The sequence below is a fragment of the Palaemon carinicauda genome, chromosome 20, assembly GCF_036898095.1.
Source record: "Palaemon carinicauda isolate YSFRI2023 chromosome 20, ASM3689809v2, whole genome shotgun sequence".
In the NCBI taxonomy this organism is placed as follows: Eukaryota; Metazoa; Arthropoda; class Malacostraca; order Decapoda; family Palaemonidae; genus Palaemon; species Palaemon carinicauda.
The window spans coordinates 37,522,171-37,538,125 of NC_090744.1; the positions used below are offsets into that span (position 1 = coordinate 37,522,171).

Here is a 15,955-nt window from a genome sequence, read left to right on the forward strand (position 1 = left end):
AATAACATGGCAAACTGTACGAATACCCAAGGGTAAGGCTATATACAATCCAAAAGGAAAGCAACCAACATAAGAAGGCAACAATGACATAACGTTAGATATGGGGCTAAACAAATCCACCGAGGTGAGAGGCATCGTGGTGGGAGTGGCAGGTAGGAGGGAGAAGGAAGAGAGTGGACGAAAAGGAAGAAAGGTAAGAGATTATTCAGGGGAGATGACACTCCCAGCTGCAATAGTAGGGAATTTAAGGGCCTGTAAGTTCTTTAAATAGTGGCGTTTGAAAACCATAGGGGATTTCCAACCCGTGTACTTTTTAAGGTCATCAAAATCCATGTTCTGGAAATAGTTGATGGAGGTTGCTAAAGCCCGGATATCATGTGCATGTGGAAAGGATTCCGGGTTAGCTTGCTTGATAAAGTAAAGGATTTGCTGTCTGATGCCTTGGATGGTGATAGTACCTCCTTGTTCCCTGACAAACAAGGGGCCAGACGAGCGTGTGACAGTCCTAGCTAAAAAAGCCCGAAGTGTAACAACTGGACACAGAGAAGCATCCTGGGGTAGAGGAACAATTTTCCAAGGGGACCATCTATTTTGTGGGTCCTCATTTTTAGCTAGGAAAGCTCTATCTGGAGAGAGTAGGACTTCTGACGGAAGGAAATCTAGGTTTTCAGGATTACGGGAGAGAGCTGCTAATTCTGAAATTCTGGCACCTGAGGCCATGGCTGTAAGAAACAGGGTCTTCCTAAGAAGCGAAATGGAGCAGGATTCGTTATCGGTGTCTGATGCTAGCTTTAAGACGTCGTTCAGAAACCATGAGACCTTTTGTGGACGAATAGAAGGTCTAAGCCTAGCACAGGCTTTTGGAATGGATGAAAAATATGAATCTGCTAGGTTAATATTGAAGCCCACCTGAAAAATCTTTTTCAGGGCTGATTTAATAGTGGTGATAGTACTAGCGGCTAGGCCCTTGTTAAATAGGGACCTAAAAAACGAAATGGCCAAGTTAGGGGTCATTTGGGTATCGTCTGAATTCTTTAGAAATTCTGCCTAAGTGTTGAGTCCCTCTTGTCTGATTCGATAAAGAGGACATTTTCCGGGTCGATGGTTGCATCCCTGTGGGCTGCAAATTTCATGAAATCCACAAAGTTAGGGTTTGTGCTATTCTTGAGGAATCTGACACAGTCTGTGTTTGGACCACTTGTGTCAGCTTGGGGTATGGGAACCGGAAGGGGTGAAGTTTTTACTCTAGAAGGAGAGGAAACCAATTGCTCTTCGGCCAGTTTGGTGCCACCAAAGCTACTGCTCCTTTGAATGAGCGCAGTTTGGGCAAAACTTTCATCACAAGATTCACCGGAGGGAATAGGTAAATCTTCTTCCAATGGTTCCAGTCCAGGGTTAATGCATCCATGGCATAAGCCTGAGGGTCCAGGTTCGGGGTCACATAGCAAGGAAGCTTGTGGTGTAGTTGTGTCGCAAACAAGTCTACCTGGAGACCCGGAACCAGCCTGGATATCCACCGGAATGAATTCATGTCAAGAGACCATTCTGATTCCAGTGGTTTCGTCCTGGATAGGGCGTCCGCTATAACGTTCTGGACTCCTGCCAGGAGAGTTGCTGACAGAAACTAGTTCTTTTCGGTTGCCAAGGTGAAAATCTTTACCAGGATCTGATTCAGGTTGGGAGATTTTGATCCGCCTCTGTTTATGCAGTGGACTACTGCCGTGCTGTCTGAGACTATCCTGATATGAGTTGTCTTTGGAAGGGATAGCCGTTTTAAGGTTAGGAATACCGCCATGGCCTCCAACACGTTTATGTGGAACTGTTTCATAGTGGGGGACCAGGAGCCCTGAAACATCTGGTGTTGAGAGTAGCCCCCCCAACCACTGAGAGACGCGTCTGTGTGAATCGTCACTCGGGGAGGGGGAAACTGCAGAGGAACCGATTTGGATAGGTTCTCTGGTTTTGACCATGGCCGGAGTCTTCTTATTAATACTGAGGGGATCGTTGATATTTTGTCCCTTAGGCGAGTTGTTGCTCTCTTCCTCCAAACTCGGTTGATGTCCTTGAGTTTGGCTTTTAGTAAGAGGTCTGTTACTGAGGCGAATTGAAGTAAGCCGAGAACCCTTTCTAAGGCTCTTCTTGACACCTGTTTGTTTTTGATGAACCGTTTTGTCTTTGACGCTATATCTTTGACCTTTTTGGGGGGAAGAGATAGTCTGTGATTTGTGAGGTCCCAGTGAATGCCTAGCCATTCGAATTGGCTTGCTGGTTGTAGGCGTGATTTCTGCAAGTTGACTTGAAATCCCAGTTTGTGTAGGAACTGAACCACCTTGGTTGTAGCCTTGTGGCATTCCTGAACTGTCTGTGCCCAAATGAGCCAGTCGTCCAGATAAGCTATCAGCATAATTCCCTGGCTCCTGAGCTGTTCTAACACCGTCTCCCCCAACTTCGTAAATATTCTGGGGGCGATGTTGAGGCCGAAGGGCATCACCTTGAACGTGTTGGATTTCTTGCCTAGGCGGAAGCCGAGGTAGGGGGAGAAGTTTCTTGCCACCGGGACGTGATAATAGGCGTCGGTAAGATCGATAGAGGTGGTGACGGCCCCACGGGGAAGTAAGGTCCGCACCTGAGAGACAGTCAGCATACGGAACCTGTCGCAAAGAATGTAAGAATTCAATTTCGACAGGTCCAGAACTACTCTCAAAGCGTTTGAATTCTTTTTCGGAACCGTGAACAGGCGTCCTTGAAATTTCAATGTTCGCACTCTCTTTATTGCTTTCTTCTTTAGTAGGTCTTTCGTGTACTCCTCTAGGATTGGAGTGGGCTTCCGGGTTGCCTAGAGTATCCTCGAAAGGACCCTGAGGCTTCGAAAGCTTGATTGAAAGCAGGGGAGGTCATCCATGTGGCCATAGAAGCAGGTTGGGTACCTTGAGGGGCCAGAGCAAACACGATCTGTTGCGGAGGGGCGGCCTTGGAGGTAGACGGAGTTGAAGACTGTGGACCAGGAGATTGGCGATGCTGGCCACGACCGGTTTTATATGGGGTGTAGGATCTCTGTTTCTTTTTAGAGAAAGGTTGCCTCATAACTGGCTCAAACTTTCGTTTGTTAGAGAGGCCCCATCTGACTTGGAGGTTTTGGTTAGCCCTCGCAGCGTCTTGGAGGACTTTATCCACCTCTTCCTGAGGGAGGAGAGTTTTACCCCAACAGGAGGAGGTAATAAGTCTGTTAGGCTCATGCATAATAGAATCCTTGGCGAGAACGTGTTTCCTGCAGTTCGTTCTCGCAGTCTAAAAGTCATGAAGGTCTATTTGAAAAGTCTGTAGAAGACTTTTTGCCAGTACCCAAAAGAGTGGTTCCTCATTATAAAGGGAAGCTATCAACTCAGAGGATACCAGAGAGTTGAGTGACCTTGCTAGCCTGTTTCTTGACTCAAAATCCGTTTTCAGCAAGTGATCCGGGAGCTTGGGGAGTTTCTCTGAAAAGAGGGAGGAGGCGCAGTCCGGGTCAAGTTTACCCACAGTAAAGGTGGACGAGGCATCTTGCCAAAAATCGCTTGGGCCTGGCACAAGGAGAGAGGTGGGGTCCATCTCCTTAAGGGTTGGCATAGGGATGCCGTCCTTGATGGCTTGGACGGTCAACTCCGCTACTTTGTCAGTAAGAGGAGCCGGGATAGTCGGAGGTGTCATAAAAATGGTGTAAGAACCTTTGTGGCGGGTCAACTTAGAGTTAACGCATCCCCATTCCGAGAGTGTACGAGCCCAGACAGCTTGGGCTTGTTCCTTAGGAAATATCACCGTCTCCTTTGGCACTTTGTCCATTCGGACGAGGGCATGTTCCTTCAGGCGAACAAACCCATTGAAAGGGAACTGGAGGTCAGGGGGGTAGAACTCCAGGTCTTCCAAAGGGCGGGTACCCAAGCCTTCCAGAGTCAGGGTGCCGTCCAAGTAAGGAGCATGTCGAGCAAACCGCCAAGGATTGTTCTTATCGAACGGCGGTAGCTTTGAGGTGTCAGGGCCTACGGGCGGAGCTGGTTGAGATCCGGAACGGAGAAGACTAGCCACCATGTCTTTGAGCTCCGTCATTACAGCGGAGTGCTTCTCCAATTTTGACTCCATCATTTCTTATACCATAGACATGGTTACAAGGGGGTCCGAGGAGCTACCCGCAGCTGAAGCCTTGGCTTTAGCGGACTTACCCCTCTGTCCTTTAGAAGGAGGATGGGTCTTTGACATCACTGGGATGTCGGGAGCTGAGGAAGGTCCGGGGACCGGTGACATGGTTGGAGGCGAAGCCGGATTAATGGTTTGGGTTTTTGTTTTTTAATTGGCTTAACCGTGGGGCGGACCGACAAGGAACCTTCCCAAGGAGAAGCCGAAGGCTTGTCAAAGCCTAGGAAGGAAGAGGAACAGGAAGGAGTAGGAGAGAGAAAAGATTCTGCCAGGTCCTCCACACCACTTACCTGCTCATCCATCGGTTCAACATGGATGTCTAGAGCGGAGACGTCGCCAGAAAGCTGGTGTTCCTCTTCCACGGCCAATGCCACTCTGATAACGTCGATGAGGGGAGTAGCCAGTTCGGTAGGTACGGCGGCCGAGGGAGATCCAGGGAAAAGCCGGGAGGCCATGTCCACGTCCAGCAGGTAAGGGCAGCCTTGAGGGGCGTTCCTCCCAAATCCTGAGACCCAGGTCCGGAGGCTGGATCTGGCTTCCTTGAGAGAATCCTCGTCAGCCTGAAAGAGGAGGGTAACGTTAGAACGAACTAGAAAGGCACGGAGTAAAAACAGACTCAAGTTAAAATCATTTTATAAATAATTGCACTCGTCTACAAACGAAGAAATCTCAAAATAACAATAACAGTATGAATGGTACCATTGAGAAATCTTACCTCATCATTGAGGAGAAGTGACGAGAGCTCATAGCAGAGCGAGCAAGACTCCGGGAACCAGACCATATACGGGGTCTGGCCTGCTTCCCGGGCGAAGGAGATCGCACAGTGGGCATGAGACCGGCAGACGTCATGGCCTACCAGATCCGTAAAGGTCGCCGAACAACCCTTGGAGGCACAGCGAACTTTCTGTAATATAAAAAATTATATAAGTACAAGAACTCCCGGAGGCTCTAACTTGACCTAAAGGTTAGGTAATATGCTTAACAGTAAGAGCTAAGGTTAAAAGGGGGTTCTATATGATGTGTATTAATGGGTTCGTGAATATATAGGGAGCCAGAGCTCCACTGTAATTACTGTATCGAGAATAGGATATGTTTAGGAAAGGGGATACTCCGTAGTGCGCCGGAGTGCCTTATGTGTGAATTCACGAGGAGCCGGAGTTCCTGAGTAATTACTGTAATATACAGTGAACCCTCGCTACTTCGCGGTTCGACAATCGCGGATTCACCACTTCGCGGGGTTTTCCCATAACCCATATATATATACATATCGCGGATTTTCCGGAAAATTCGAAAATACCGCGAAATCTGAAGACAACCAAATACGATATTTTGTTACCTGTAATTCCATTAATACTGTAATTAGTAATATCTGTTCTTACTGATTGTTCATTGCATTACATATGATATATAATTCAGCACAGAAAGAAATAAAACACGAAAAGAGAATGTGATCATACGATAATTCAGTACTGTATACAGTACGTAGTAAAATTAAATCGAACATGAAACGCAAATCAGATGCAGTCATACCATATTAGAATGGTGTACTGTAAGGCTGCTGTTGGCTACTACTGTACTACAAATGTAATGGATGTGCTTCTTTTCCATGAATCTTTTGTATGTATACGTACGTAGTACTGCATCCAATAATATTCTTTGTTGCAAAAATCACATTTCGAATAAGCGTACGAGAGAGAGAGAGAGAGAGAGAGAGAGAGAGAGAGAGAGAGAGAGAGAGAGAGAGAGAGAGAGAGAGAGAGAGAGAGAGAGAGAGAGAGAGAGGCGTAAAATAGCGTATGTAAAGCTGTATTATTATTATTGTTATTATTATTATTATTGTTGTTGTTGTTAATAAAATTATTATTGTTATTATTATCATTATTATTATTATTATTACTGTACAGTATTATTATCATTATTTATTATTATTACGGTATTTACTTAATCTACGTACGTTCGGTATGCGCGGGGCATCTTCTATTAGTAGGTAACCTACGCATCATAGTACTGTAAGACGGGTTGTGATTGGTTCAAGCGCTGATAGATGACGAATCAGAACTCAAGTTTTGTTATCTAGCCTGTGATTGGTGTTTTGCCCGCATCTCCTACCCGCAGCATCTAAGTTCTCGCGGGGCTGGATCGTCCACTCTCTGTTACCGCGTATCGCTGAGTAGACGTTCTTAAGTGTGTGAATCTGTGCTGTGTGCGACTTTTTTAAGTTGAACTTTTTGTTACTGTAAATCCTACTGTAATGGCTCCCAAGCGTTCTGCTTCTCTTAAGGCTGGTAGTGAGCCTAAACGCCACCGAAGGATGATGACGATAGCTGAGAAGGTTACGCTTCTCGACATGTTAAAAGATGGTAGAAGTTACGCGTCCGCTGGCCGCCATTTTGGCATCAACGAATCTACTGTTCGCTATATCAAGAAGGACGAGGCGAACATTAGAAAGACGGCTGCAATCACCTTTAGCAGATCAGCGAAGCGAGTCGTTACAACGCGTAATAAAACGATCGTACGCATGGAAGGTGCTTTAGCTGTGTGGATTGCCGACTGCCGGAAGAAGAACATAGCGTTGGATACGAACACCATCCAAACAAAGGCTTTGAGCTTATATGAGAATTTTGCTGCAAAGGAACCTAAAGACGACGACGGCAACCATGCTGAAGATGATGATGATGCAGATGATCCTCAACCAGGGACATCCACTGATTCCCAGCCTCAGAAACGTTTTTCCGCCAGCAAAGGATGGTTCGCGAAGTTTCAGAAACGCTTCGCCCTGAAAAGCGTTTCCCTGCATGGGGAGTCTGCTTCCGCTGACACTGCCGCTGCTGAAACTTACGTGAACCAGACGTTCAAGAATATTATCGCCGAAGGTGGATACAAGCCGGAACAAGTCTTTAATATGGATGAGACCGGCTTGTTTTGGAAGAGAATGCCGTCGCGAACTTTCCTGTTCAAAGAGGAAGCCAAAGCCTCTGGCTTTAAAGCATTCAAGGATCGCGTTACCCTCGTGATGTGTGGCAATGCTGCTGGATTTTTGTTAAAGCCGGGGCTTATTTATAAGTCGAAAAATCCTCGCGCTTTGAAAAATAAAAATAAGAATCTCCTTCCCGTGTACTGGATGCATAATCAAAAAGCATGGATTACGAAGATGCTGACCTCCAACTGGTTCCATCAGTGTTTTATCCCGCAAGTCAGCAAATATCTCTTAGAGAAGGGCTTGCCATTCAAGATCCTTCTCCTTATGGATAACCCTGGTGGACACGCAACTGACCTGTCGCATGAGGGCATTCAGGTTGAGTTCCTGCCACCCAACACCACGTCATTAATTCAACCGATGGACCAGGAGGTTATCAGGGCGTTCAAGGCCCTCTACACGAAGAACACCTTGGCGGACCTCGTTGCGTGTGTGGATGCTGCCCAAGATGACGAGGATGAAGATTTTAACTTGAAGGCGTACTGGCGGCAGTACACCATAGCCACGTGCCTGCAGAATATTCAGAAGGCACTTCAAGAGATGAAACCTGCAACCGTGAATGCGAGCTGGAAGAAGTTGTGGCCCGATATTGTTTACGACGACAAGGGATTTACTCCGTCGGAAATCCAACACTCTGCAATACGGAAATCTGTGCAGTTGGCTGCCATAATTGGAGGTGACGGGTTTGGCGACATGACGACTGAAGACGTCGACGAGTTGTTGGACTGCCATTCCCAGCCCCTAACTGACGCAGACCTCGAAGACCTGACGAAATCGGCAAGTGAAGAAGAGAGTGATACCCAGGAAGAGACCCAAGAAAATGTCGAAGAAACGGGCTTAACATTAGAACGGCTTGCCAAGGCCTGCAACCATGCAAAGGAGTTGAAAGAAATGTTGCAAGAGTGGGACGAGGATATGGTTCGCTCGATGCAATTTTGCAACAAGATCGATGAAGACATGACTCCCTACAAAATGCTCTTGGATCGAAAAAAGAAGCAGCGGCAACAACTTCCGATCACAATGTTCTTCCAGCCTCGCAAAAAAGAGCCAGTTCCTCCTGCTAGTACGCCTTCGGAAGAAATTGAAGAAGTTTCCCAGGAAGAAGTTGAAGAGGTGTCCCAGGAAAAGACCCCTCCGTCTGAAGAGACGTAAAATACTACCTGGCTGCACAGTAGAACACATCATCAGCTTCATCATCATCATTTCTACTGTGCAGCAAATTCATCGCCATCATCATTCAAGTTTTTCTTCAACTTCTTTCGTGGTGAGTACAGTAACAATCTTTATTTTTTACTTTAATATTCTTACTGTACATTCTAAAACTGTATTTGTGCCTGTTTTATAGTTTAGTACTGTACGTACTGTATGCATTAAGTTAAAGGGAAGGTTTTAAAAGTCTACATGTTGTAACCTATCATATTTTTTTTGTTTAAATTTTACATTTACGTACGTAAAACAATCTCTCTCTCTCTCTCTCTCTCCTCTCTCTCTCTCTCTCCTCTCTCCTCTCTCTCTCTCTCTCTCTCTCTCTCTCTCTCTCTCTCGTAAATTGTTTTCCTGCTTTGCTACGTACAATACTGTATAAATTATATTTGTAAGGTAACATATTTTGTAAATGCTTTTACTGTAAATACTGTATGTACTGTATCATTATTTATCACTATCATCATGCGCGTTAAATGCCTTGTTTGTTCTGAGCGTGGTTGTTTACTGAGCGTACAGTACTTTATGACGCCGTCGTTTCAGGCGGCGTCATAAAGAAAAACATTTCATTTGGAAGTCCTAAGAAAAATACGTAAACTAAAACATTGGTAATAAAAAAATCAACATACAGTACTGTATAATCAATATAATCGATGCAAAAACTAACCTATACATATATGTGTACTGTACACTAAATGAGTTTGTTTCTTCATTATGAATTAGAGATGAACGTAAACAAAACATTGGTTGCCATTTTTTATCGTGCTTTTTAGGTGTTAGGAAACGCATGATATAAAATCGCCTTTAATATTTGTGCCTGTTTTAGTTTAGGGTGCTGTAGTACATGCATTAAGTGTTCTGTACATTAAAGGGTGGTTTGTTAACAGTACTACATACAAGGGAAGGTTTTAAAAGTCCGAATATACATGTTAAATAAATAGGTAAATATGATGTCACTACTTCGCGGATTTTCACCTATCGCGCCCGCGTCTGGAACCTATCTACCGCGATAAACGAGGGTTCACTGTACATTGAAATTAGGCGTAGTGGCAAAGATGAAAAGCTCCGTAGTGCGGGGGGATGGCCCTTGATATAAAAATGATCTCCGGATAAGATCTCTGGTAGGGAGCCTACTGGACAGTCAAAAGGGGGAGGGAGCGGAGAATAGGGGTTTGTCGTGTAACGGGGCCGTAGCCGGAGTCAAGGTGCTGGGGGCCATCGAGGGGAGGGATTCCCAGTCAAAGGGGAGCACCGGAGTAATAGGAAAGTAATGTGTTCCCAGCTCAGTACGTTAGCGGAAAACTATGACGGAGTTCCGGAATAGTGGGGTCCAGACCCAATGCCTAGGCCAGAGCGGGGAGTAGGGTGGGACTAAGAGGGAGGGGGAACAACGTGGCGGCTCGAGAGCAGGCCAAGCTAACCTAGAATATGAGACTCTAACACGACAGGACCTATGTAAAATATAATCACTAGCCTATTAGAAAGAACTAAGTAACCTGGTAAAAAAAAAAAAAAAATAAATAAATAAATGAACTCGTCTATCAACGAAAAAGTATAATCCCAGAAGGGGAGAGAGAGAGAGGGGGAGAACCAGAATCTGTGAGGAAAATATTCCGAAACAGTAATGAAACAGAAAACGGGAAACTCCAGCCTTTCACACTCGAAGGTTACTAAGTTTGATCTAGAATGAACACGAACCCAATAAAATCAAGTAACACATATGTCCGTAAATGTACAAAATAAATATGCAACGAAGAATAGCGAAAGGGGGAAATGGACACTTTGAACGGATGAAATTACAAAGAAAAAACTCGTAAAGAGCTAACGCCAACCCACTGGGTAGGGAACCAAACTATAATAAAACCCCGAACGCTATTCTTCGTTAACACAAGAAACGGACTCGGAAGCGACTCATAAGTACTTAAAAGTAAAACAGCGGTTCTAAATAATGGCACATGGCCAATAATCTAACTTAAGATTAAAAAGAACCTAGCATGACATTAAATACCCGAAGGCATGTAAACAAGCGATAACAATGGCCGCGTAGGACGCGGGGCGGAATCAAGAGAACGCACTAAAACACACGCAATATGTAAATAAGGCGTACAAGCCCGGGTCAAAAATAATGCCAAAACAATCTATGGTACTTAACATTGGTGCAGGTGGAAGGAGAGCTTCAGCCATGGCGAAGAAATCCAAAAAACACAGCAAAAAGAGCGCACAAAAACAAAGATAGCGTCGCAAGACGAGTCCAAAAAGAAGGATACGTAGATGGCGCTCGGGTCGGGCGTCGGTGGAGTGGATCAGGTTGGTTTGGTTAGTGCCGCTGTAGCGGCTCATCCCTTATTTGTGAAGGAATTATCTGAATGGAAGACGACCTGTGAATAGTGGTTTTCACACGCCCTATCTTTATACACGACGCCCTTTGGGTGCTCGCGCGAGGGTAGTAACCTCTGCATTCCATGCTTAACTTTCTCTGGTATATTTGGAAGTATTTATATCAGAAAAGTGACAAGAAGGACCTTTTCACCGGGCGTCACAGGTCGACCCCAGAAATATGGTAGTTTAATAGCATTCTATAAGGCATCTGAAGTATGCTCTTTCAGCCTCTTTGTCTGACTTCCAGAAATTGGTCAGATTTTAGTTGCATGTTTTCTGATCTCCAGTTGCTGATAGCAGATGTGCACTCACACATGAAACCATGTTGTGTTTTGAGTGTGTATTGGTCATTACTAATTTTTAGTTGATACATAATTTGCATCATTAACTTCTATTTCAAACAGTTGTTGATTGTTGATTTTGTATTTTACTGTACTTTTATTTTATTACAATATTTATTTGTATCAGTAATTGTTGACATTTAGTCTGTATTGCAGTCTTTTAGATAATTTTTCCCATTATGCTTTCAACATAAATTAAAAGCTGTGTTAACCAATTTACTTTTTGAAACTTGTACCGCCAAATGTGCATATGTAGACAATATCCTGTGAAGGTAAATAGAATTATTTTTTAGAAACTTGCAATTTTCAGCATTCTGTGTAAGAGATCAGAATACATGCATGGGATTTCTTGAATACAGTTGTTAACTAAAGACAGGTGTTTGAATAGTTATAAATTGAATGCTGGATCTACTGACATACAGAGAGAGTGTACCCTGAATATGAATTTAAGCCACTATATGCATAAATGTTGTGATTTTTCTTTTATTTTTATGTTAACTCCACCATAAGGCAGTGATGTCTTACTAGAGGTAGAAGAGTGGGTGTAAATTCAATTTTGCTTTCAACAAAGACCACATTACTTCATAAATACTCTGCCAGTAAGATGCTTAGAGATTATGAAAAATTACCACATTCAACATTGCATTATTTCTACATAATTATATACATTATTATGTATTTTTATGAGACAGACATGTAACAATGGACAAAACTTGAAAGGTATCCAAACCCAGTTTGCAGCACATAGTTTATTTCAAGTTAAATTACTATTCTTCTAAAATGTTAAATTGATTTTCTGTTTACATAGAAAGTCTCTGAAATCTGCTTTGTTCACTTGTACTGTACTGGACTGATTTACACATTAAAATGAGTTGCAAATAGTAGCATACAAAAAAAAAAAAAAAAAAAAAAAAAAGAGAGAGTAAAGCTTGCTATCTAACATTGTGAGGGACTTAAAACAAGCTTACAGTGTGAAAATATATTGATAACAACCTCCCAAATTAATCTTTGCAGAACCATCCGTCGAAGGGACATCAGACGGAGCCCTTCTCTGACAGTGTTCTGGCTGATCGGTTTCATCATAAGATGGGCCATTCTGATGCCTGTAAGGGTTTTCCTCTTCATTATCAGCCTTCCGACTTTGGTAATCCTCTGCATTGCAGTCGGACTGCTTCCCGATTCCAAGTTAAAGAAGAAGATCAATGCACAGGTTGTTATGTGGTCATTTGATTTTGTAGCAGGATCTCTCTCCGTCGTAGCAAGGTAGTAGGGTTACAGATTTCATGATACTTTTTGGTCTCTCTCTCTCTCTCTCTCTCTCTCTCTCTCTCTCTCTCTCTCCTCTCTCTCTCTCTCGTCTCTCTCTCTCTCTCTCTCTCTTAACCTAGTGCCTTAATCTCAATTATTTTCTTTGTGAATAACAGTAAAACTTATTTTAATTTTAAATGTCTTAAGACACTTTTGAAATTAAATCTTCATATATTCTACAAAGATAAATAATTGAATATTAACTGTGACACGACTCTAAAATTTAGTTAATTCAGAATCCTTTATTTTGTTGGGATTTAGAACTCCTTATGGCTGATGGCCTTTTGTATCAGCATGTTGTTTATTCAAAGTTTCGTAAAACTACTTTCCCAAGGCTGGTAGACAATACTTCATTCAAACTTCCCCTTTGATGCAGGTTTAGGGCCAGTGACGAATGCATTAGTTCTCATAAATAAACTTACTTTTATATATATATATATATATATATATATATATATATATATATATATATATACTGTATTGGAACAAACTTTGGATTACCAAATGTAGGTTTTTCATAAAGCAGGGTCAGGCTATCTTGGGAAGTCCACAGGAAAAGTTACCAAGTCAGGTCAAGGCTTAACACCTTACATCACATTGGGGTCCAGCATACAAGTTAAGTTTGGTTAGGAAAGTGAAATCAGGATATATCTTAAGTTGCAACATGCATGTAATTTTCTCTCATGTTTGTGTTCAACTATTCTGTAGTTTTACCCTATGAAGTACAGTAATGTATGGTTGCAAATGGTAGTGGTTTTTAATTAGTCCCAATAACTAATAAAATAGCGTATGTAAAATCTAGTTTGAAAAGTCATGTTATGCCCTTCTTTTCTTTTCTCCTTACCAGATTCCATGATACAGAAAATCGGCCAACTCACGGCATTGCAGTGGCTAATCACACGTCCCCAATCGATTCGATGGTTTTATCTACCGATCAGTGCTATGATATGGTAAGATATTTGTCCATTGTACTACAATCTGGCATCTTTTTTTTCATTAAACATTAGGACTTCTATCCAGCTACATTACTCTTTTAATGTAGATATACCCATCATACTAATGTGATAGGGAGTATGATAGGTAAGATAAACATCTTTAAAATTGAATTTTTTTACAGTTATACATATACAGTATGTTTATCACCAATATGTAAAATTTTGCATTAAATTTAATTGTTGCGGGATTATATACCAACCCTTACAATCTTTACAGTCGAGATACATTTTGGTGATAGCTGAAACTAGCCATAAAGCTTTTACGTGAAGTGTAACTACCCTCCGCTAGTCAGCGGTCTTTCTCCTGCATGCAAAGGTCACTCTTGCATGCAGGTGTCTCCTTGTAGGGAGTGGCCACCCTTCCAGTGGCTGAGGATTGGAAGGTGAAGAAGAAGAAGGTAAAGAGGAATTCTTCCTCTTGAGGGGCATCCTCAAAAGGGAAGAAAATCTGTATCGAACTTCGTCAGCTTAACCTTTCCACACAGACTCTGCTCAGTCTGCTACCCCTGGGAGTTGGGCAAGTACAAGTGCCTCCCCTTTGACTCCTTGACAACCTCGTGTTCTATGTGCCACTACTGTATTGCTTCCCCTAGCGAAGTAGCACTGGTCTTTCTTTCCTGATGCAGTGTGTAAGCTTTAACCTTCCATGGGGTTCACAGGTTCCCAGTGCATGAAAAGGTTACTTAAGGTCGTCTTGCAGTCAGGTACACAGCAGGAGTATAAAACCTCCCAGTGGTTGATTTCCATCCTCTTTCTTGAGACTCCGTAATTCCTCCACCGAAAGAGTCTCTTGTGTATCTGACTGTCTTGACCTCAGCGCCTTCCCGTCTGCATGTTTGATCTGCTTCGGCAGACGAGCGGGAGCAGATGCTGACAATTACTCCTCAGGGTTATGTGTCGGGTGATCCCTCCGGGGTAAACCCAGTATATAGTTTATAGTTTCAGGGGCAACTCCCAATGGCGATCTTCTGTCTCGGTTTACTCAACCAGAGGTGAAGCAGAGTGCATTGCCCTGAGGTCTGCCTCTTGGTGTTGGGCAACTCTCTCATGCCGTGGGGGAGTTATTCTTCGCCAACCGCTGTTTAGCAGCCTTCCCGCTTATGGGAGGTTCTTCCTGCAGTCTCCCTGGGTAATGTTCAGCAACCTTCCTGCTTGCGGGAAGAGCTCCCTGCAATGGTCACATGTGTTGGTTGCTCTTCCCACTGGCAATAGAGATGGCCTTCCCCTAAGTGCTCTCTCTCTCTCTCTCTCTCTCTCTCTCTCTCTCTCTCTCTCTCTCTCCTCTCTCTCTCTCTCCTCTCTCTCTCTCTCTCTCTCTCTCTCTCTCTCTCTCTCTCTCTCTCTCCTCTCTCTCTCTCTCTCTCTCTCTCTCTCTCTCTCTCTCTCTCTCTCTCTCTCTCTCTCTCTCTCTCTCTCCTCTCTCTCTCTTCTCTCTCTCTCTCTCTCTCTCTCTCTCTCTCTCTCTCTCTCTCTCTCTCTCTCTCTCTCTCTCTCTCTCTCTCTCTCTCTCTCTCTCTCTCTCTCTCTCTCTCTGCCTAGATCTAGGTCTTCACAACAAAGTTTTCGGAGCTTGACAAAGACAGTGTTAGGTGACTGCTTGCAGTTCTTGCTGCTCACTTATAACACATTGGTGCTGATGTAATATTAACTATACTGTACAGATGGTTTGATTAAGCAATAATACTCTCTGTTATTTGTAGTGTGCACATATTCTTTAGAGCAGCTGCTAGACAGCAGCCTTACTATACTGTATAGATGGTTTGATTAAGAAGTAGTACAAATAATACTCTGTTATTCGTATTTGCGCATATTCTCTAGAGCAGAAGCTAGGCTTGATTGTTAAAATACACCCGAAATTTAAAATAATACATAAATGTTTTAAAGCACAATTGATTATTTAGATAATTGTGGTATCTTTTCAATTCCAGCTTGTATCCGTTACCTCTGGACTGATTTGTGCAAAGCATGCATATATTGTTGTAATCTACATTTATTTCTTTTAGAATTTTGAATGCCTCTCTTAACTGTCACCTTAGTCGTCGAGTTTGTAGAGAAAATGAGTTCCTCCGTCTATATCCAAGTTGTTTTAGTGTTGGAACTAGTTTGGTGGCCCTAGCTTGTACTGCTTCCAGTCTATCTATATCCTTCTGAATACTTGGAGCCCAGAAATGAACTCCGTATTCTAGATGGGGTCTTACTAGTGATGTTTACAGCTGTAGTAGTGTCTTTGTTTCTATATTTGAAGTGTTTCTTTATGTAACCTATTAGTTTTTGTGCTTTCTTTTCAGCTTTTATGCTCTGTTTGGTTAACTTCAAATCCCTGCTGATAATAATACCGAGATCTTCCTCCTGTTCCACACTTTTTATTTCATTACCCAGCAGTAAGTAATCTGATTGTGGGTTACTATAACCTATTGTGCATGACTTCACATTTCCCACAGTTGATAGGCATTTAACATTTTCACGACCATTCTCTCCTAGCTTCATTAGATCCTCTCTTAAGGCTTCCACGTCTTCTGAGTTTGCAGTTTTTATTCCTAGTTTAGTATCGTCGGCAAATTTGGCTATTTTACTAGTTAATG

General features: G+C 43.1%; 1 protein-coding gene across 8 annotated transcripts in view; it reads left to right on the plus strand.

Moving 5' to 3' along the window:
* The window catches only part of LOC137660281 (glycerol-3-phosphate acyltransferase 3-like), a 124,119-nt gene that overhangs the window by 72,860 nt on the left and 35,304 nt on the right, over window positions 1-15,955 (plus strand). For all 8 annotated transcript variants that reach the window (XR_011047663.1, XM_068395058.1, XM_068395060.1 and 5 more), the window contains exons 4-5: window positions 12,085-12,333; window positions 13,226-13,328. Coding sequence is in view for 7 of the 8 variants with exons in the window: in XM_068395058.1 (XP_068251159.1) it covers window positions 12,085-12,333; window positions 13,226-13,328 (352 nt within the window). In the remaining variant the exon portion in view is untranslated. The remainder of the gene's footprint in view (window positions 1-12,084; window positions 12,334-13,225; window positions 13,329-15,955) is intronic.